At 33.8% G+C, this 23,144-nt stretch overlaps 1 protein-coding gene across 1 annotated transcript; it reads right to left on the bottom strand.

Annotated features, from left to right (window-relative positions):
- Positions 1-800: 800 nt before the first annotated feature.
- LOC131055055 (Golgi SNAP receptor complex member 1-1) lies at positions 801-14,055 on the bottom strand. The gene is made up of 5 exons (XM_057989678.2): positions 13,625-14,055; positions 2,522-2,749; positions 2,162-2,329; positions 1,264-1,377; positions 801-1,124 (listed from the first exon to the last, which is right to left on the bottom strand). The coding sequence occupies exons 1-5, from the start codon at positions 13,661-13,663 to the stop codon at positions 1,011-1,013; spliced, it is 663 nt and encodes a 220-aa protein (XP_057845661.2). The 5' UTR covers positions 13,664-14,055; the 3' UTR covers positions 801-1,010.
- Between the last annotated feature and the right edge of the window lie 9,089 nt (positions 14,056-23,144).

Genomic DNA, 23,144 nt, shown 5'->3' with positions numbered 1-23,144 from the left:
GAATTTCTTCATACAATAACTATGAAACGAACTTTAGATTTAGTCAGTCATGTTACATTTACAAGAATTCAATATGTAATAATTAAATTTCCAGAGTCCATAATGTTCAAGCTTATTCTTCTAGATTTAAGTGTGTAAAATTTTAATGCCCAATGTTTCGGATCAACTCTATGATCCATCATCAGGAAAGAATTAAATATATTTTATTGACTACACTGCAATATGGTTCCTTTTTTTGGATTAATTGAAACAACAGTTATCTGAAATGTAATGTGGATCATGGTTGTATTAAGAATATTGCTGAGAAATAATTCAATGATCAATTTATACCGACTTTACTAAAATGGCAGGATAATTGATGATAGAAGAGAATTATAGATTACAAAAAAGTAGCAGAAATGTATTTGAAGAAACCGAATTATGTCCAAACTCAGGGTTATATTGAAAAAGATGAATTAATGATCAAATGGAAAAGAGAATAGACTATCTGGCTCAATCATAATTTGAAAGATAACATGAGTCCGGCATTTCATGACCTGAAGTGTTGCCCCAAGATGGTTTTATGGATGCAAGGCGTTTCCTGTATATACCATATAGTCTAAATATAATTGTATGAGTCCTATTCATACATACATGAGTCCTGCCTAGAAAGCCAATTGTGTGCAGCATGATACAAAGACTTTCTGAAGACAAAGTAGCTGCATTTAAGATATCTGTATCATGGTAAACTAACCTTCATATAAATGTTGCAATTTCAACAATTATATGGGGGTTTCTTGAGGAGATCATATCAACGAAGGTGAAAAATGAAAAAAAATGTGGTATTAAAACCATTCGTTTCAAAAAATATTAATATGAACATGCACCATATGGACCTCATTTTGACAAATTGACTAAGCTAGCAGAAAGCCAAAAATTGGAGACAACATATTTGATAAATGCTATTCTGGAAGCATGAACCTTCCTGCATCTGAAGCATACCTTCTCTTTTTGAAATTGTAAGACATCGCTTACTTTGAAAGCCAGTAGAGCAAAATAAATACAGTGCAAGCAGATGCTACAAGAGAAAGAATTATTGTGTCCATAGATTTTCTGCGACGGATTGCTGATAGAACATGGTTCACCTATGCAATTACAGAATGTGAAAATAAAGAATGTTATTCTTTATATGGATATGAGTAAAGAGAAAATCTAGAATAACGGAAGGGATAAAACATGTTTTACTATGCCATTCAGGAAAAGCAGAAAGTTGACTTTACTTACTGAGGGTAAGCGACCGCTGACATTGCTTAGTTTTGAGCTAATATTTCCAAAGGTGGACCGCTGAAACACAAGTGCACCAAGAGTAGCTTGGGCCTGGAGGACCACGTTGTCTATCTGCATAAGAAAATGAAAATAGATGTCATAAGGTTTCATAAGATTGAGAAGCATCACAGCAAAGACTATCAAATAATATGAATAAGATTGAGATCATTATAGGAATCCACATTGGAATGTTTATTGCCTTAATTAGATTATAATATGAATAATGTTTGTATGATATCATGATGCATATTAATGCTTAGTCAAAATAGATGTTATATTGGCTTATGATTTAATGTCAATTTCTAGTAACTAATATTGTGTGCAAGACCTAGACAAGGAATTCTCTTATAAAGGGCATTTCAATTGGTAAATTTATATTCTAAAATGTATACATTCCTTATTTTTAATTGTAGTTGTGGTTTCAGGGAGAAATTTAGGAATATCCCAAAAGGGGAAATTACACCTAGAAAGCTACTTTTACAAATTAACCTTTACTTTTATAACTTAGTATCACAAAATGAGCTATATTATAAATGATTTTTATTGACTGCTACTAAAGATAAAGGAGCCATGATTGGAGATTTAATTACAATCGAAGACCAAAGGATGTTTATAGATAATATATAATATATATCATCCTGCAAATGCTTTCTCAATTTGTGACACCAATTTTCTTTATTCTTTGCATAGGACACCATTTACAAAAGTGGCAGAATGAAAACATCCAAAAAGCAAAACACTTTAGATGTTAAGAATTTAGACAAGTTTTTCTAACCTTTATCTTTAAAATAAATAAATATTTAACGTCTCACTAAATACCTAATTTCAATTGACATGATAGCAAAATGTTTCACACCTGTCCAGTATTCCTTTGCAGAATGGCTTGCTCCTTTAGAAGTGCTTGTTCTGCTGAATCGCTATTGCTTTCAAGATCACCATTTGAATGAACACGTGCACCGAAGTTTTGTAGCAATGCTTCATGTTCCCGTCTGGCTTTGAAGCTTGAGCGAAGCCTGGTGAATTCCTGCACAGAAGATGAAAATATATATTTTTATAAATCCAGCAAAACTGGCAAAACATCTGAGGTACAAATGTTGCATAAAATAAATTCCATGGTTTTGTTTAAAGGCAGTACCAAAGCCATCAAGAAGTACATTTAGATTCTTTATTGGTTACTAAGTGTAGTTCAGCATGCAAGAACATGATTGAAATCAACCTGACTAAGGTCATGCAGGATTTCCCGGTGCCTAGTAAGAGTATGAGAAAGAATGTCTGAACTTCCTGATGATACCCAAACTTGCATCTGTGCATTAACATTCTGTAGTTGTTGAAGCAATCTCTCTATTCCAGCTTCATGATCTTGCTCAGAACCCTCAATTTTGGTGTTAATCAGCCTTCTATAAGATGACAACTTTTCATCCAGTTGCCCTTCTAATTTTCTTGCCTGTAAATAGTTTATAAATTAGTGAAAAAACAATTATTTTATGGTTGGCATTCAAACTGTATTTTAATCCTATCAATATACCAGATAGCATATAGCTTAATTAATTCATTGAAGCTAAATTGGTTTTTTGCATGCTTCATAAAGAAGACCTTCAAAAGTGGATATCTAATAGGCCTTCAACTAAGTTACTGATACAATATGTCATATGATAGTACTGATACAGCGGTTTCCCAGAGCTTTTGGATATGATACAACATGGATAAATGCAGGCACATGTAATCATTTGAATCAGTATTTATAATTATAAACAGTAACCGAATTCAAATCAAATAAGCAACGGTATTTGACAGCACAATTTGTAAAGAGGGATTTACCAGGTTAGTATTACACTAACTCACCTCTTTCAAATTTAAGTTTGATTTCAACGAAACACAAAACTTGCAAAAAAATTTGACAGTGAGATATTATTTCCTTACCAAAATTAAGTAATTATATTAATATCAAAAAGGAGCCAAATGGCTGCTACAAAGACCCGATATACAGAAGAAAATAAGAAAATTACAGAAACAACTAGAAGGCTTGAAACTACAGCCAAAAATTGAGAGGATCAAAGATATTGTAAAACCAGAAAAGCATTCATAACTCAATCTGGCCACCAACGTCAGCGGGTGCTGGGAGAATATATTAATATTTAGGTTGAAGGTTATCTCCTAAAGATAAATGGAAACAAATTCAATGCCTTGACTACTTGCTCATCAACATTAACGTCCATGGAATGGGCAGCACAAATAAAGAACATGCAAATTTTATTATAAACTTATGTTTCTAAAATATTTAGAAAAACAAATTAAAGTCCTATAATTCTATTATTTCTTAAACATGCAAAATGTGTATTTTGCTCAAATTATGCTACACACTAATATTTTCATGAGCTCACAAACTCCTATGCACACTCTAACAAAACATTAATTTGTTTACATTAAAGTTATTTATGCAACTTGAATGTATTTTTAAATCCTAATTTAGAAAATTCAAAATACAAAACCCTACTTAACAAAATGAGAAAAAACAAGCTTTGAGGTTGTAACATTTAAAATTTTAATTGATGACTCAAGAAATAGACAAAAAAGTTGGACGAATAAGAGATGCATGAATACATTCAGAATTTTTGGGAGGGACTGAATGTTAAAAAAGCATTTTATTTTCAGCTAGAACAGTAGCCTGTGGCTCTATGGAGGAATGACTTAGATTAACGGATGCTGAGATAATACAGGATAATCTGGGAGTCGGCTTCTATTTTTAATACTTTTAGTTTTGGAGAAGTTGTGCAATAATAATTTTGGAGAAGCTGTGCAAGAATGAAAAGAGGGCCTGGGAGGAACATGAAACTATAACTATAAGGAGTACGAGCAAGACATTGAAGATATCTTTAAAAGAGACAGCATGAATTGTGGCTGGTGATTCTTACCAATGCAATTGCCACTGTAAAGAAATGAAGGATACCAGGTACAATCAAGGAAAAAAAGGAAAATTAGATGAAAGCTTGAAAGAGGAGAATGAACAATTGGACCAAGAGAAAACAGGCTGATGATTAGGAAAACGATGCCAGGTTTTTGAGGGCAACAATTTTCTCTTCCAAGTTAGCTCAATAGTAGCAACAGTCACAAGCAACTAGCAGCAATTATAATCTCAAAGCATCAGTACCAAAAAGCTCAGCAACACCAGTGACTGACAACTTATGTACCTGATTTCAGTGCAGCTTTGGCAGCTAAACCTGATGGCATGTCCCATGCTTTAACAAAACTGCTCTTTTAACGGAAATTTGTTATCCCCAGATAAGTTCAAGTTATAAACAGTTTCAAACTGAGATAATATAGTATATATCCAATTTTGCTTGTGTACTTAGCTTAAATACAATCACCACAGGTGCAACTAGTATGGAATCAACAATCGCCCATGGTTTATTCACATATTAAAAGAATAAAGTCATGCAATAATAACATGGACAAGATATTACTGTAATGTGTCATTTGTAGTATTTACCATTTAAATAGATTACTTGCATATGCAATTGTTCTCCAATCATTCAATGATCATATTGAAATGGGGCTATATCAAGCCTACCTTTCAATTTTTGTTCTTTATGATCATATTGAAATTAGAGCAGAGAGACTATATTAGGTGGCCTGCTGCCACAGTAAATCACAAGGCAAAGATTGACTCCCTTGAATCTGAAATGAACAGTTTAGCTGAGTCCTTCAATATTTTTAATGAAAAGGATGGTGCATTGAGAAAGAAGATTAACTTTGTACAATTGGAATTGTCCTCGGTACAAAGACAGAGAGATGACTTTTGCAAAAAATTCTAGATGGTTATGGGATTATTGAAACTAAAATGGATCATTATAATCGTCTACTAGAAGATCCAAAGAAAACAGAGTTGAACCTACCGGTCCCAAATGACTTGATTGGTGTCATTGACCTGCTTGTGCAATGCAATTGTCAATGCACGGCATTGACATCTGCTATTAATTCTTGGAACTCTTTTCTCCCAGAAATCAAAGAAAAAAAAGGAGATTTTTCCACAAAGAGGTAACTAAGACTTTCATTTTTTTAAAATGTGCATAGATATCCTTTTGATATCCTTTGCCCTTGATGGAGGGCAAAGGGGGAGAGAATGAGAAAATGAGATGTTTAGCTTAAGGGAGAGAGATTATAGAAGGAGAGATTGTAGAAGTATGAAGAAGAAAGAATTTATAGAGATGCGAAGCTTTGTGAAGTTTTGAGTTTTTTGTGAAGTCAATGTATTGTATGGCAGTTTCTTTTTTAATACATGTTGCTATCAATGACAAAGGAAGAGATTGTTAGAGTTTTGTCATTGATGAAGGAGAATGTTGTGTTGGCTACCTGTTATCGTTGATGTCATCATATTTTTGTTGACTTGTTATGTCGCTGCTCCAAAATTTTAGTGATTATGTCCATCGTGTTTTGCTTTGCATTGCTCTGCACTTGCAGATATGGTTTTGCAGTTTCAGTAGTACAAATATATATCAGATATACCTGTATTCCAGATTTCACATGTTTTAGATCTCCGAAAGGTGAGATGCTTGGTTCGGCAATTTAGTCTATCAATTGCTTTGTTCCTCCAGAACAGAATAGTTGGTTTTGATATCCGCATTTTTTTTATTGATTGGTTCTGACCTTGCGGTTTTGGGACATGGTCAAACTTAAAGGATAACATGTATATCCTAGTTGGCTTTAATTTTTGTTATCTTTGGCCGACCTTTGCAAGTGAAACGCATGATGTATATTGTAATAGCCTGTAAGGCATGTATGGCCGACTTGATATATAAATCAGTATATATATGAGATGCATTCCTTTGATGAGACAGGGAGATGTATGTATGCGAAAGAGATATTGAAGGAAATCAAGATACAGAGATAGAAGTGCAACACAATAATCAAATGTGATTGAAGCGGATAGTTGAAGAACAGATGAAGTGTAAGAAGATTGTCCACTGAGCTTAATTGGAATCGTAATTCATGCATATGTAAGATGCAATCTTAGCAGTTCATTTTGTTTGTTCTCTTCTAGGTGGTAAGCCCTCTTGGCAATGAGCCCTTTTCTTTTTGGCAATGAGCCTTGCAGTAAGCACTTGTAATATTCTATAACTAGTTATATTATATTGAGAGTTAACCCTCTCTGTGGTTTTTCCCTAACGGGTTTCCACGCAAAAATTATAGTGTTCTCTTGTGTGTGTTGATGTGGATGATATCTCTGTTTTCCTTCTCATTTGATCACTTATATTTATCTAATTGAAGTAAATCTGCAAAGTAATTACAAGATTGTTTTAATAGATATTCAAGGAATACTCATTCACCCGCCCCTCTCAAGTTGCCAGTTGTTCAATTTTCTTCCTACAACTCGCGCATTTTTTTATCCAAGCTCTCTCATGGAGTCACGTTTGTGTTTTTGCGGCCCGTGCGACCTATTGCAGCTCATTTTTTCTATTTGCACTTTTAGAAGTGATGGCTCGCGTTTGTTCTAATCGAAGGTTTTTTTCCTTACTTTCTTCGTGTTTTCTAGGCCCGAGAAAGTGTCTTCAGCCATTTTTGTTTCTATCGTCTGGTGTTCTTCATCTATGTCCACAGCTCTTTTTTTTTTATGCAAAACTCTCTGCGTTTCTAGATTTCAACCGTTTGTGTTGTCTCTACAACACGTTTTGTGTCGATTTTCTGTGAAAGGGTTTCTCCTCAACGGGAATCTCTAATTTTTGCTAGGTTTTCTAATTATTGTCCATGAAAAATTAGTGGTGGGTTTTTATAATTTTTTCTCCTTAAAAATTTTTGGAAGGGTTTTACTATTTTACCTCAAAAATGAGGTTTTGCATGCTGATCTATGTCTCGGATTTTGTGCCAACTACTCGCAAATGTTTCAATGTCTGGGTTTTCACGATTTTTTCCTAAAAATTATCTACGGGTTTTGATCAATTTTTCTCCTAAAAAATCGTGTTTGGTCTCTTGCAACTATTTTGGGATTGCACATAGAGTTGCTAGGGCAACGGTCTGCACAAGGGCTTGCCGATTTTTTCCACAAAATCGTGGCTATTTTTTTGAAGTAGTTCGGGTTTGCCAATTTTTCCTCAAAATCGTGGTTTCAGTTTGACAAGCTATTCTCAGTGTCTCTAGCTAAGGGAGGGACAATTTTTTTGTTTTCCTAACATCAAGTTGGAAGGTTTTTTGTTAGCTTGACCATTAACATTCTACAGATCTAGGGAGGGTCTCAACAGCAGTAGAGTGTTCTGAGGTGAAGGGGCAGCCTTCTTTGCATTTATGATCAAAAAGACTTGCAAATTGTCTTCTGTAGGGTAGTTCATATGATGACCATTAAGGGAAGGTATTAAAATAATGTGATGTTATATAATGGTCATCTTGTTTAGTTTAGTTAGTTTCTATTTTCGTCTTCAATTAACGAATGTTTCATTTAGAAACATCGTCTTTGTAAATCTATTTAAGGAGCCTTCGTCTCCTTTGTTTAATACATCGATTTACCATAACACCCAAAAACAATTTTTAGTTTCTTCTTTTTAAAAAAGACCAAATTAAGGCCTTTAAGGCTGCAGAGACCTTCATGACACATGTCAATTTTTATAATCTTGCCAATTATAAACAAGTTCGGAATTTCTTTTTGTTTCAGGCTCAGCTCCAAATCTTAGACCCAACCAAGATCAAAACCCAGCCAGGACTGTTGAGGGGTCAACCAGGCTTCCTAGATATTACATTATCTCATTCAACATGAAAAGTCATGATAGATTCGTCCTTGCGACTATTGGGAACAGATGTTGTATACCTTGCATAACATTGATTATTGTAATTATGTAAAATAAATATTTATTTGTGATGCATCCTTAGGAGGTGAGCTACATTAATATTTATTTGGGTCCACTTGTAACATTGGTTTAGATATTTTATGTGTAGGTTGCACATTGAAAAGTATTTAAATTTTGGAAAACTTACTACCATAAAGTAAATGTTTAGATAAATGGTTTTGTGTACTCATGGTTTTGAGGCACATGGTTTTACCTTACCACTTAGTTGTATTTGTGTGAACTTCATTCTATAAAAGCAAGCACATGTTTAGTGATAGCAGTTAGTTGTAGTGGTTTTTTTGGCTTGACTGTCATTGTATTGAGCTTCTTTCGAAGAGTGCATATGTGAAGCATGGCATGTCATGTGTGGATACATGTTTGGACACATGGAGGATAAATTGGGGGAGCGTGTACTGTAATGTTTCATTGCTGAATAATACATTGAGTGTGGATAGTTCTGGAGGTTGAATTTTTCCCAAGGTATATCTTGCATTATCTTGTGATATGTCTTTGATCTTTGCATATGGTTGTTATATAAGCTTGCATGCATGCTTTTCTCTCATGCTTTTCTCTCATGGGGTTATGTGGGAAATGGTTTGATCAACCTATATGGTTTTCTTAACAATGACTACAAAAGAATTTATACAAAAGAAGCTCTATTGGAGCATGAAACCTTTACGGATGCCTCAACAATTGAACTGGAAGGTACTGCATTATACTTCTTCTCTAATGCAAAAAAGATCCTTACCGTAGTTTCAAAACACTTTTAGTAGTCACAAGATCTTCTTTACAGCCAAGAAACTTGCCCATTTACTCACAAGCGAGTTCCAATGAGTTTTATAGATAAATTCATGACAAGTACTCATGGGTACTCAAGGAGGCTACAGGAGAAACTTATATAAGACGAGTTTTGAATTTTAGTGGTTTTTCCATTTGATGGGTTTTGCCAAGTCACTAAATCATGGTCAAAATTAGGTCTGCCAAATCATGTGTTTTCGATATATGATCCATGCAATGCCCCAATGAATAGATTAATCAGATTGAATCCAATGTTTCTCACATTCAAAAGGGTGTATTCACATGCTCAAGTTGATGTTTGAACTTCTCTTCATCTTCCAGATGTTTCATAATCTAAATTATTTACCCATTGCATCCTAACATTTTGGACTGCTATGGGTGAATGTTCAACTTCCTTTGGAGGTGTACCCCACAAAACTGTAGGTTTGCTCAAACAAAATTTCCAGCTCGCAGTCAAAACCACTAGGATCAGAACAACTTCCAACAGCAGGGATTAACCTGCCAATCACTAGGTAGATACCTTTTGATATGTCAAATGTCCATTTTTTTGGCTGCAAATAGGTAAGCAAGTAGATTATGATTTCTACTTTCTGCATATCAAAAATCAACTCATTTGGACACCATATATCCATGATATAGCCAGGATACAGCAGACTCTTTTGGGGCATTTAAAATATCAAACAAACAAATTTTAAACTGACTTTTGGTGTCTCAATGGATCAGAATGTGGGAAGCTCCCTATCAAATTTCAGACCAATCTCATATCATAATGGAATCATAGCATCCATACTCCAACTGCCTACTTATCAGGTGGGCATCAGTGCCATTTCATTCCAATACTTACCATTAGTGAGTCAAAAACCCATCTGACCTTTCTGTTTCTCCCCAAACTGCATCTAGGGATTCTCTGACATCTAGACACATCATCTATCAAGTTTGAAGTCCAATCGTACTGTTTGGATATAAAACTACCAGTGAATTTTCACTAGCCATTAGCAGTCAGCAAATCATTATCTATTAATCTCATAAGTGGTTTTTTGAAACATTTGATGATTAATTTCTAATGAACAAGGAAGAACATAAAAGGATATGTTGTCAATGGCAGAGAATCATAAGGACAGTCCTCATCCTTATACCAGGACAAGTCCAAGAGTGCACAATTAAAAAAGAAAGACTTGATAGAGTTTGTGTTCCAGTGAAATCGACTGATTCTTGCAACCCCCACATCCATCAATTGTTTACATAACACGATAGGAGCAACATCAAAAAGAAAATAAAAAAAATCCTTCACAAAACATTTCCTTGTTGTACATTCTGGAAACAAATACATCTGATCATTACCCAGTGCTTTAAGGTTTCATGTCAAAGTATTTTATGATCCAAAGTCAGCAGTTCACTTCAAAATTTATGTGAGGATTTTCAACAATGACCATTATCAATCACAGTTTAGCAAATAGCAAGATACATGTGAAACATCTGATTTTTCCAATTCCAGGGCAGTTTTGACTAAGGTGACTACATTGCTTTTGTCATGCATCATCAATGTAATAGAGTAGATTCAGATTTCTGTAATTTTTCACAATAATAGTAGGCTTGGGACGTTGCATTGAGTTTTTATTTTCATTTTGACTGGTATAGAACTCTCAATGTCAGTGTATTTTTTCTTATTACATCTCTGTTTTAGAGAATCTTGTTATTTAAATTAAACAAAAGGAACAAGCATTCAGATCAAGAGCCTATATTAGAAATGCTCATGTTAATTAACCTATTTAAAGTAATTGATAAAAATTTTATGTTCGTACACCAAACTAAAAGATATGCATATATTCACATACTTTTAAGAATACCTTGTAACTATGAATGATATAAACAACTAAAGCATTTGTTTTAGTGCATATATGTTAAATGTGTCCTCACACTCGGAATTCCACGTATAAAAAAAAAATTAATTTTATAAGCTAATAAGAATATAAAATGGCAATTATAAAACATTATTACTGGTGCTGGATATTTATCAGCAGGGTCAGAGACTCAGAACTATAGTACATGATAACTATATGGCTTTCCTAACAGCCTATGCTATAAAATTAATTCCAACCAAAATTTTCAACTTTACAGCTGCTTTTCCAAGATTCATCCATGGCAGTCATGCTTTGCACATCAAATGACAACCAGATGAGATTTACCTAGCTCCACTATTTTAACGCGTGAACACAAAAAAGAAGTAACATTTTCCATCCATCTTGAAACTCAATATTTTACAGTGAAAAAGTGGAGAAGATTCAGCAGGTTATTTGTAAATTATGCCTATCCTCTTGAATCCCTATATAACTTCACCAGCAATTGCTTGGATTCAGATTTCCTTTTGAAATGTTAGCATGCATGTCTAACTACATCATACATGTATACAGTAGAGACAAATAATGTGCCCGTGAAAAGCTGCACAGGTTTCCTGGAAACTAAAAAAATCTGTTTTCAACTTTTCACTCACTTGATTTCTTCAACTGGTACGTACTGTCAGATATTATCCATAAGCTATAACCAGGCCTACATATTTTGACCCTAATGACAGTTATTAATGATTTAGTGAAATAGAAAACAACAGAAGCACAAATAATTCCTATCAAAAGTCAGTAGTATGATTTGCTTACAATAATTCCCAACAGACTAAATGATTTATTGGAATTGCCCAACTCAAGTGTTCCTTTCAATCTTTTGAGAAGAATAATTGGCACCCATAATCAAGAAAATGCTTCAAATGTTGTGGAAAATCTGTAAAATGTATATTATAAAAAACCAGAAATGTTTTACAACTTGGAATCCAGTGCATATGTGTAAATATCTGTTCAATCTTCATTACATTGAAGCTTTCCTTTGCCAAACAAATCCATTCAAAACCATCTAAAACTGGAGAAAATTAATTTTATTGACATCAGAGAAATATCACAATCTGTACCTTCATGCTTAACAATGTTTGAACCCAGTGCGTTGTAACTATCGAACTGAGCATTCCAAACTAACAGCAAATTTTTGGTTCCATCAATAAGAAAAAGTGTCAATAAACTCCAGACGAAGTTATTAATTCTAGGGAAAAAAAGAAAACAGTTGAGTTCTTAAATCAACTCAAGAGTTTGACTTATGTGACTTTCTTTCCGAGCTGCCAAATTTTATGCTTGAAAAAGTTCTCAAAAGTCTCAATTTTCTTGTGCTGTCACAAGTTATCCTGAACCAAGCTGGAGGGAAAAAAAGCATTGAGGCATGAAATCCCTGCCAATGCAAGGACACAGACCTACATGATATCTATCAAATAAAATTCATTGCCATCTCCAACAGATAGAGTCAAATTGTCAACCCAACATGCTATATTTTTGGTGAGATAAGACATGAGCCAAAGCTATGATGATTACCCAAGTCCAACGCCCACATGTCTTCCCCAATACCCCCCACCTCCCCATTGATTATCCTGCCAGCTAATTAAACTAGCCACTACCAAATGAAGCTAGAGAACAAGTGACCTGAGCTTAAATATCATTTGTCTTGCTATTCTCATGTGCCCAGTTAATTGATTCAGTCACTACCATATGAAGCTTAGTGCAAGTCAAAGTGAATTTTGATGCCAGATATTCCACTAAAATATGAATTTGGTGTCAAATTTTGGCAATGTATAGTTCATGTATCGTTTCCCTTTATGCTTAACAACAAAAGTAAAAACAACAAAACAATCCTTCTCCCTTTCAATTCACTATTTTAGAATAGGAATCAACATAGACTGTGTGGGATCATAAGACAGTCAGAGATAAATAAGCTTCTAAGCATGGTCACAAGGAAACTCACGCTCCGGATATAGACTGGCCCTATATCCTTATCCTGATGACCATATTTAAACGTAGTACAGTGGTGTGCTATACCCTTATTAATATACTCTCATAAACTATTGCAAAACGTCCCCATCCCCAAATTGTGTATTCTATGTCTCACGGTGACTACGCTGGCAAGAAATCCCACCATTTAAATGTGCATTGGTTTTAATTTGATTGTGCCTGAAGATGCATCCAGAGGTGAGATTCAATGCGTTGGACGCCAATCCTGAAATGCAATAGATTAGACTCCTCTAACAATTCAGTCACCGCAAACAGGACAACCTAAAACCTAAATTCTTACAATATTCGACTCCATAACAATTGTATGTGGATAGTTTGATGGGATGTTATCTGGCTGAAAGATGAGGCATTGATAAAAATGAAATACATTACCCAGCAGGAATGCTCTCAACATTAAGTGGTGTCCGTATTGATGCATGAATGATCAATCACACGGCAGACAGATCTACCAAGCAAAAATATTCAAAATTGGCTGCATAAAAAACCCAACCATATATGAAATGCATCAATTTTCTAAAAACATCTAACACTTGCAAAAGCCAAGCTGTCCCCAAGAAGTTTCAGCTTTAAAAAGTGTACTGCCCTAGATCCGGACAAATATTCAAAACAACACACAGCCAAGAAAATTCACGCGAAACGACAATACTGTCGTGCAGGTGAATTCATCTGTATCCGCTCGTTTAGATGATTAATTCAATCGACACCCAGTTTCAAAAGAACGCAACCAATCTTTGATTATAACTGACTAAAACCATTTCCAAATATTTGAAAATGAGAAAATAAATAACCCTAATCTGAAAAAATGAAAAATATAAATTGAACATGAACCTGCTTACGAAGATCGTCCCAGGTGCCGGGCAAATCCATGCTATTAAACCTCAGCCAAATGCTGTGTCAAAATCCTCTTTAATAATTCCCGTTATTTTGAAATAAATTAGGTAGATTTGGATGATTTAATTCAGCAGATACAGTGTTTGTACAGCCGATCTATCACCCCAATCGTCAAATGCAAAGATTTCTTCCTCCGTACTCCGTCTATGAAGCAAGTGATCCCTGATTTAAATATCAATTCAAAGCAATTCAAGTCTAGAGCCGCTGAAATTTAATCAGAAATTGTCCACTTCAATTTAGTTCCTCGTAATGATAGATTCCACTCAGGAGACTTCTTCCACAGTTTAGTCATTACGCATGGGAATTGAATTACAGCCTATAGTGACAAAATAGTTAAGTATAGAATAAAATTTGAGAGTGAAACAAATTAATCGTTTTGTATGAGGGTAGACACAACAGCAAGATCTATAGTCAAAATTTTACGATGAATAGATTATCATTAAAATACATTAGTGACAAACTAGTTAAGTATAGAATAAAATTTGAGAGTGAAACAAATTAATCATTTTGTATGAGACTAGACACAACAGCAAGATCTATAGTCAAAATTTTACATGAATAGAGATCATTACCATTAAAATACATTATTCACTAAAAAAACAAAAAAAAAATACAAGGTCACCCTCCAGAGTTTAAATAGATAGAGCTTCGAAGAGTCTATGAATCTAGATGGAGGACCAATTACTTGAAAATTTTGTTAACCTTAAATTTTCTACAAATCTTAATCTCATAAATTATTTAGTTTTAAATACTTTCACTTTGAATTTATATTTTATAATAATTATGTGTATATTAATTTAAATTAAAAATAATTTACAAATGATTTAAAAAATTAGTGACATGGAATCACATCCAATGACTAACCTAAGTATTAAATTAGGCATAAAATAAGCTTAGGAAACAAAAGCAAGTTCAAGTAGATATAATTGCAATTACAAAAATATTTAAACACTAAATAACTAAAGTAATAAATCTTGCAACAAGTGGACAATCCTAATCATCAAGGTTGGGTCTCCAATGACCATCTAGAAGGGGCTCTCAACCAATAATACCATGTGCAAGGCAATGTTCAATAGACTAAGCATCCATTATCTTGAGAGGAGGAGAAACCTCAAGTGCCAAATGTAGAATTCATTGTATTACCTTAAAGGGGGCAAAGACCAACCAATGTGGCTTGTAGGAGGAAGCAAAGAGCTCATAACATTTTCCTATGAATGTTGATGTGAGTTATATTGTCTTCTCCTTCAGCCCCATATTAAAGATTTAGTGTGAGCACTCAAAGGTGAGCTAGATAGAACCCTTTACCATAGTGCAAGGAGCATTACCTTAGTGATTAAGAAGCGCATGTAAATGAACCACTTAGAATACCACTTTGTTCACCTGAAATTGAACCTACTAAAAGAGTATTGTAAATGATAATTGATTTGGTATACAAAGAGAATCTTGATCAACATAAGCATTCAAGAAAAATGTTGAATTTTAATCTTTCTAAATTGAGGACAAGATTTCCACTTGAAAAGCATGACAACTCTAGGTGAACTTGGAAGGTAATCTTGGCCAATCCTTTAAGATCATATTGTGGTCCAAGAAAAATATGTAGGCCTTTACCTCCCAAGAATATATAGCCCAACATAGCATGTATAGTGATTATGTATATCCTAAAATGCCATTATGACATCTAAAAGCAATGATGTGGTAGCTAACTTGTGCCTCCAAGTTAAAATCGTTTAGGACCTTCTAGATATATTTAGTTTTGTTCATTTATCATCTACTATTTTCTCATGTTTTTGTATTGTTTGAGAAGAAAATTTGTATTTTGATGAAATTTCCCCTTTTAGCGAGTGACAAAAACACTTCTACTGCAATGAATTTTTGTAACTACTAGAACTAGCAATTTTGTATGAATTAATAATTTTGTGTAAACTAATGATTTGCATGAACTAGTGACTTACTTCCAAAAATAGAGTTTCTCTTTTATGTTGTCTTCATCCCTTTCTAATTTATGTTTGTACAATTTATCACCTTCATATCCCAAATAACAATCTTCCTAAAAAGCATGCAAATTTTAGCATTTTTTTAGTGGGTTGAGATTTCTACGAGCAACTCAAAACTCAACTACAAGTTCTCTACACACATTATTGTCAAGAATATTCGATCATCTTTCTTTCCATTACCTTAATTCCCTATTTTGTCAATCCTTACCCTAGAGATACATTATTGGACAATTATGCACATGAAAGGATGTAATGTATGGAAATTGGGAATTAGGGTTTCACCAAGTAAATCCACTAAATAACCCAATTAACACCACTACATCGAAAGAGGAGTGAACCCAATAGATCTAGGCTCAATATTGATGGGAAAAGAGACTGATATTCTAATTGGACTCACCGGTTGGTGATTGGTTATCCTCTTTCTTAGTTGAATTTGAAGTGTAGTTGTGAAATTAGGGCAAAATGTGGGATAATTGAGGTAAATTGATAGAAATAGTAAGCTACGGATGTCTCACGGAGCCACCAACTAAGATCTTGGAAAAATAAGATGTTTAGAACCTGTTCTCAAAAGTTCAGCCTAATTTTTCAGGACCAAGTAGAACATAACTACCTTGGTCCTCCAAATTTTTTGTCATTGAAAGCTTAACCTATTCGCCACTGTCAACATTGCCGAAATTCTCGAGAACAACTCTTGCACACAGAAAGAAACAGAAAGATGTTAGGGATAGGGGTTTGCCTAAGTCAAACCTTGGTTTATGAATCAACCTAGAATGAAATAATGAAAATACTAAAATAAATGTTAAGGAGATATACCTCGGATTTGCAATTGTGATGATGATGCAATGCCCTTTGAATGTAATCAAGATGTTGAATGTAATGACAAACACATGGACATGAAAAAACCTAATCACACACCCATGCTTACATGAAGATTGATGCAACTTTGTTCCACAATGCTTGAATGATGAATATGAAGCCTTGAATCTCTAAAAATGCTTGATAATGAATGCTTCATAGATGCACGAATAATGGGGTATATGATTGATGTCAAAATGAGTTTATGGGTTGTCTTTATATAGGTTTCCCTAGGTAAATTACCAATTAGGCCAACCTCTAACAATCATATGCAGCCTCGGGGATCAAATGCCATTGGGGAGATATAGAACTTGCCCCATTTCAAATTGGGGCTTGTTTGAGAGGAACCAGGGCATTTTGGGGTGTCCTAGTCTAGACAAGGGCATCCCGTGCCCTGGTCCTTCTACAAACAGGACCAAAACAAAGAGAAAAGGAGAAGGGTATCCCATAATGGGACCCACCAAAGGGTGTTCAAAATATCGAAGATGGAGAACAAGGTCAAACCGGACTTGGAGAGGGGATGAAGGTAGGACACTCTAAAGTAAGAGCACAAACAAGAGGTGTAAATTAGACCGGTTACAATTTACAACACTACATTTAACCCCACTTTAATGAGAGTATGAGCCTATGCAAATACTCGTGGTACAAAGTAGAATGATGAGATAGAAGAACAATAAAGAGTGAGATCACAAATAGATAAGACATCACTAATTTTGAGGAGCCAAGCCCCCAATCTTAGGATCTTAACTAACACAATCTTATGCAAGGACACACATTAAAACAAGATAAAGACAAAAAGGCAAACAAAAACAAAAGGCACACAACACAGAAAGGCTCCAATTCAACTAGTTGAAGAGACCTCGATAATCAAGATTTCTCAGTCACTAATATCATTCTCTAATGCTATCACAAGTACACAAGTGATCACATAAAAAGAGAAATGAACCGTGATCCACAAATATCAAAGCTATGAGCTCATGGGGAAACAAAAGAGAGAGGGCATGGATGTCATGGGCTAGCAAGTTGTGTTTTGCTAGGTGATCCATGTTGGGGAGGAGAGTCAAAATAGTCTAGTTGTGTTTTGCTAGTTCCACTCATCCAACTACATATGTCATTGTTTGGTTTTAGGATTTAAGCATCTCGTATAAGACTTTGTTTTGTTTGGTTTCTAGCATGCAACAACCTACATAAGACATGAAATGAAAATACAAAAGTGTCGGGTTTCGAGAATGTGTACCTCATATAAGAAATATATGCCCTGGTTTTGGGAACATCTCATATAAAAATTTGTTTTGTTTGGTTTCAAGAATGTGTATCTTGTATAAGACATATAAAAATGTTGTGTCTGGTTTCAAACATGAAGCATCTTGTTTAAGACTTTGTTTTGTCTAGTTTCTAGTATGAACACCCCATGTAAGACATGTAAAAATATAGTACAAAGAGGGCGATATGAAATGCCCCCCTTAAGACATAAACATAATCCTATGTTTATGTCTTAAGGAATCTAGAAACAAGGACACACACCTTAAACACCAAGGAGATATCCTTTTAGGCAACAATGTTTGTAAATCTGAGCTAAAGAGGCATTACTCTTAGAAGCAAGGATAAGATAGTTGATAAAAAGATATCTTGCAATAAGTGTAAAGGGAATCCTTGGAGGAGAAGAGATATTTGTTCAAATATATTTACCTCCAAGAGGAGATTTTTGACCAAAAATAACATCATTAGCCAAAAGAGAGGAAAGGGAACAAGAATGTATACCTTCCTCCTATTGCTAGGTGGAAGAGATGATTGATGAAGGATGACACATTTTTGACCCAAAGTGAAGGGTTTGTTTAGAATAGATATACATTTCTAAGTGAAGAAGAGGTTGTATATAAGGATATACACCTCTTGCATAAGAGAGAATCCTTGATAAAACAAACAACTTCACACATGGAATGATATTGTATCATAAAAAAATAGCACTCAACAAATAAAAAGTGGATCCTTATAAAGCATAGGAAAGATCAATACCCCCAAAGCATATAAGGAGGTTGTATATAAGGATATACACCTCTTACATTATACTTATTAAACCTTTGCACCCTAAGGAGATCATCCATAGGTAAATGATGAGGATGTCCTAGACCTTCTGTATTAGCTTGTGAAGGAGGGTTTATAGGGACTTTGATTCCTTGTTCATATTTTCCAAGTCCTTGTCCACTATAACCTTTTTTTGAGATTATGTTATAAGAACTCCTATAAGAATGTTTCAATTGTGAAGAAGAAGGACTATTATCACAAATTTCTTTAAAATTTGTAATGTAAGGGCACATGGAAGGATCAAAGGGAGAATTAGATGAAGAAGGAATATCCTTTGTAGGGAATTTCTTCTTTCTATCATCATTATTCATATCCTCTTTTATAGGTTGGGAAGGAAGGTCCTTATCATCCTAGGTTTCATATTTGCTTAATGTTATATGAGGCGATAGATCTTGAATAAAATCCATAACATCGTGTTCTCCACAAATACTTTGTTGACTAAGATAAGCTCTAGGAGCATAAGGAGGATCTAAAGAGATTGATAAGACAACATTTTGATCTTGCCCTCCCTGCACTAGAGTATGCCTATGAGAAGAGGATGGTTTCATGTTACTCTTCAATGATTTATCTCCATTGGAGAGATCATTTATAGGAATATTGACTCTTTCCTCATTCACATTAGATACCCTAGTAGAGGTACAAATGTTAACTTTGTCAATGTCATCTCTAGGATTATCATTATCTACAAAAGTCTTTATGTGATTTACACACGTAATGCATGTTCTTAAAAATTTCATCATGAAACAACATATTACATGGATAAAAGATTTTAGATATGATTTCAAAGTAGGAAATATCTTGGAAACCCTAAAGATGCAATATGCAAGAGTACTATGAATGAAAAGAAGTAATGTAAAATGAAAGAAGCCATTATCCAACACATGATTGTGATAAATGTAACTAAAAATAAACATAGTCATATGTGAAATAGAAAATAAATCAAATTTAATAAATTCTATTATGAGTGCCTAAAATCAAATCTAAAAATATAAGTGAAAAATTGTGCAACCCACAAGCCAAAATTAGTAAATTAAATTAGAGCTTTTATGAAATTAACCACTAAATTTATGTTTTTATGATCTATGAGAGCAAAATTTATTTTTAAAAATCCTACAAATCAGATCTAATACCACAAATCATAATCAAGCATGAAAGATGTCGAGTTCACCAAAATGTAAAGGTGTGGAAATTGGGAATTAGGGTTTTACCAAGTAAATATACTAAATAACCCAACTAACACCACTACAATGAAAGAGGAGTGAACCCAATAGATCTAGGCTCAATCTTGATGGGGAAAGAGAAGAGACTCTGATTGGATTCATTGGTCAGTGATTGGTTATCCTCTTTCTTAGTTGAATTTGAAGTGTAGTTGTGAAATCAAGGTGAAATGTGGGATAATCGAGGTAAATTGGTAGAAATAGTAAGCTACAGATGTCCCATAGAGCCACCAACTAAGATTTGGGAAAAATAAGATGTTTTGAACCTATTCTTAGAAGTTTGGCCTGACTTTTTGAAACCAGGTAGCACAAATCCACCCTGGTCCTCCAAAATTTTTGTCTTTGAATGTTGAACCTGTTTATCACTATTAACACTACCAAAATTTAATGAGTACAACTCCTACACCTATTTCCTACACACAAAAAGAAAGGGAAAGACGTTGGGGATAGGGTTTGCCTAAGTCAAACCTTGATTTATGAATCAACCTTGAATGAAATAATGCAAATACTGAAATAAATGTTAAGGAGATATACCTTAGATTTGCAATTGTTGATGATGATGCAATTCTCTTTGAATGTAATCACAATGTTGAATGTAATGCCATGAAAAACACATGGACATAAAAAAACCCTAATCACACACACATGCTTCTATGAAGATTTATGTAAGTTTTCTCCACAATGCTTGAATGATGAATATGAAGCCTTGAATCTCTGAAAATGCTTGATAATAAATGCTTCACAGATGCATGAATAATAGGGTATATGATTGATGTCAAAATGAATTGATGGGGTATCTTTATTTAGCTTTCCCTAGGTAAATTACCAATTAGGCCGACCTCTAATACTCATGTGTAGCCTTGAGGATCAAATGCCATCAAGAAAATATAAAACTTGCCCCACATCAAATTGGTCACATTTGAGAGGGACCAGAGCATTTTGAGGCCCCTTGGTCTAGACCAAGACATCCCACACCCTGGTCCTTCTACAAACATGACCAAAACAAAGAGAAAGGGGAGAGGGCATCCCATGATGGGACCCACCAAAGTGTGTTCATGACATCAAAGTTGGAGAATAGGGTTAAACTGGACCTAGAGAGGGGATAGAGGTAGGACACATTAAAGTAGAAGCACAAACATGAGGTGTAAATTGGATTAGGGTTACAATTTACGACGATAAAAAGGAAAAACTAGAACAAAAGGGATTTCAATATTAACACAACCTTGCTACCATTAATCTACTATTCATATGTATATTAGAATAAATTAATTTTAATTAATTTAGAATATATGATTTCTTTACATTAGTTTAGATCCTTTTAGTTTATGGCATTAGCTTAAGATCTATATCATGTTCATTTCTTTAGTAGGAAAATAAAAGTTGTTATCTTGTTTGAGATTAGTTTTAGTTATATGTGTTTTTATCTATAATACCAACATCACTAATAAAATAAAAGTTGAAAACGATCTAAAGCTTTATTTTTTATTAATCAATAACCCAAACCCCATGCTTCCTTCCTTCACATTCAATTGTGTGTTTTGAGAGCAAATCTATTTTATAGTTGAATATAAACTGTTAATTTGAAAGAATATTCTTATTATTCTAAAAAAGATAGCTTTCTTAAGAGGATTTCCCCATACATACCTCCACAAACATTCTCAAGGATACTTATTTGAAACGGTTCTAGGAAAGCACTTGTGGAAATATAAAAATAAAATCTTCAAATACTCCGATTATAAAGCATAAACAACTTTAAAAAAATGCATTTATTTTGAAAATATTTATGTTTCAATTGTCTAAATAAGTTTTGAGTCAATATTTTAATAACTATATTTGCATCACTTATTACATTAAATATTGCCTTTCTAATGAATAATTCAATTTCTTATATTTTTTTAAAGTGAAATATTTTCCAAAATATATAATTAACTTCCAAAAAAAGCACATAAATTTTATTTTATTTATAGTCGATTAAAATTACTTTCATTATTTTATCCTTGCAAATAAAATAGTTTCACTTTGATATTTATAGAACATTGACATAGTTTACTTTATTTATTTTAAAACAAGCATTTACTATACTCAAAACTAACAAAGCATTTAGAAACTAGCATGCCTATATCTATAATAATCTATATAGAAGACGTCGAGAGATATCATTCTCAAGGTGTCTATTTTATATTATTTTAGTTATTTTATTTAACCTAAATTGAAGCTTATGTGAAGCCTAACTCAAACTCTATATGTAAATCCAATCCTAATTTAACTTTAAGTTTTCAATTAAACCCTAAACATAACTTTAATTGATATGTAGTGTTAATTGAAGTATAACTCTAATGGAATAACCATAATTAGTATTTAATTGAACTCTTACCTTAATTCAAATGAAAATACAATTTAACGTTTAGCCTTACCTAAACCAAAACCTTATCCTAATTGAATCTTATAGCTATCCCAAGATAAATTGAACAGTAACCCCAAGCTTAACTCCAACCCTAACCCTAATAGAATTACAAGCCTAAACCACTGTCAAAAAATTGTAAACATGAGAATAAATTGTAGCTAACAATCAACACAATACTAAAATCTTTTCACACAAATCCATTAAATATTCTATTCAAACTAAGATAGTAAGGAGGGACTATTATACTTATATTATATATCCACAATTGTTTCCATGTATGGATGCATGTGTTTATACTTATATTTAATTATAACTAAATATAAGTCTCTCTCCCTCTATATACATTACAAGGAGGTTCTTGTTGGCGTAATGCTAGCATATAATTAGTATTACATTGTTGTGTGGTTTTGGATTAAGACAAAAATAGGTTTTGAAGGGGCCCCGAAACCCTTTACAAAATGATTCTAAGAGGTACAAAATCAGATATTAAAATCCAAAACAAAATGGGCTGCATGGATAAGCATAAGAAACAACAACCAAAGAGACAACAAAAGCCCAGTTGAGCACAAAAAGACAGTAAGGAGACCAAACCCATACACAGACAAAGCCAACAACTAGAAAACAAAAAACAACACAAACCCAGTTACATAAGGTTTTTGAGGGTCTCAGCAACCTCGGCCTCAAGGACACTCAGTGTATTAACAATAATCTTCATAGCTTTGTAATCCACATTCTATATAGCCGCCTTTTTCTTCATATTTCCATGGGTCCTTTTGCAAGGTCCTTCTCCACCTTGAGTCGCCTTAGCATCATACCCAATAATAACAACAACCATATCCGGTTGCTCCAGACTATTCACCATAGTATTTATAACAATCGCAGACTGTTTGAGAATTTTGTGA

The sequence above is a fragment of the Cryptomeria japonica genome, chromosome 5 (genome assembly GCF_030272615.1).
Source record: "Cryptomeria japonica chromosome 5, Sugi_1.0, whole genome shotgun sequence".
Lineage (NCBI taxonomy): Eukaryota > Viridiplantae > Streptophyta > Pinopsida > Cupressales > Cupressaceae > Cryptomeria > Cryptomeria japonica.
The sequence above is the reverse complement of the archived record's forward strand: the minus strand, read 5'-3'. Positions and strand labels throughout refer to the sequence as shown.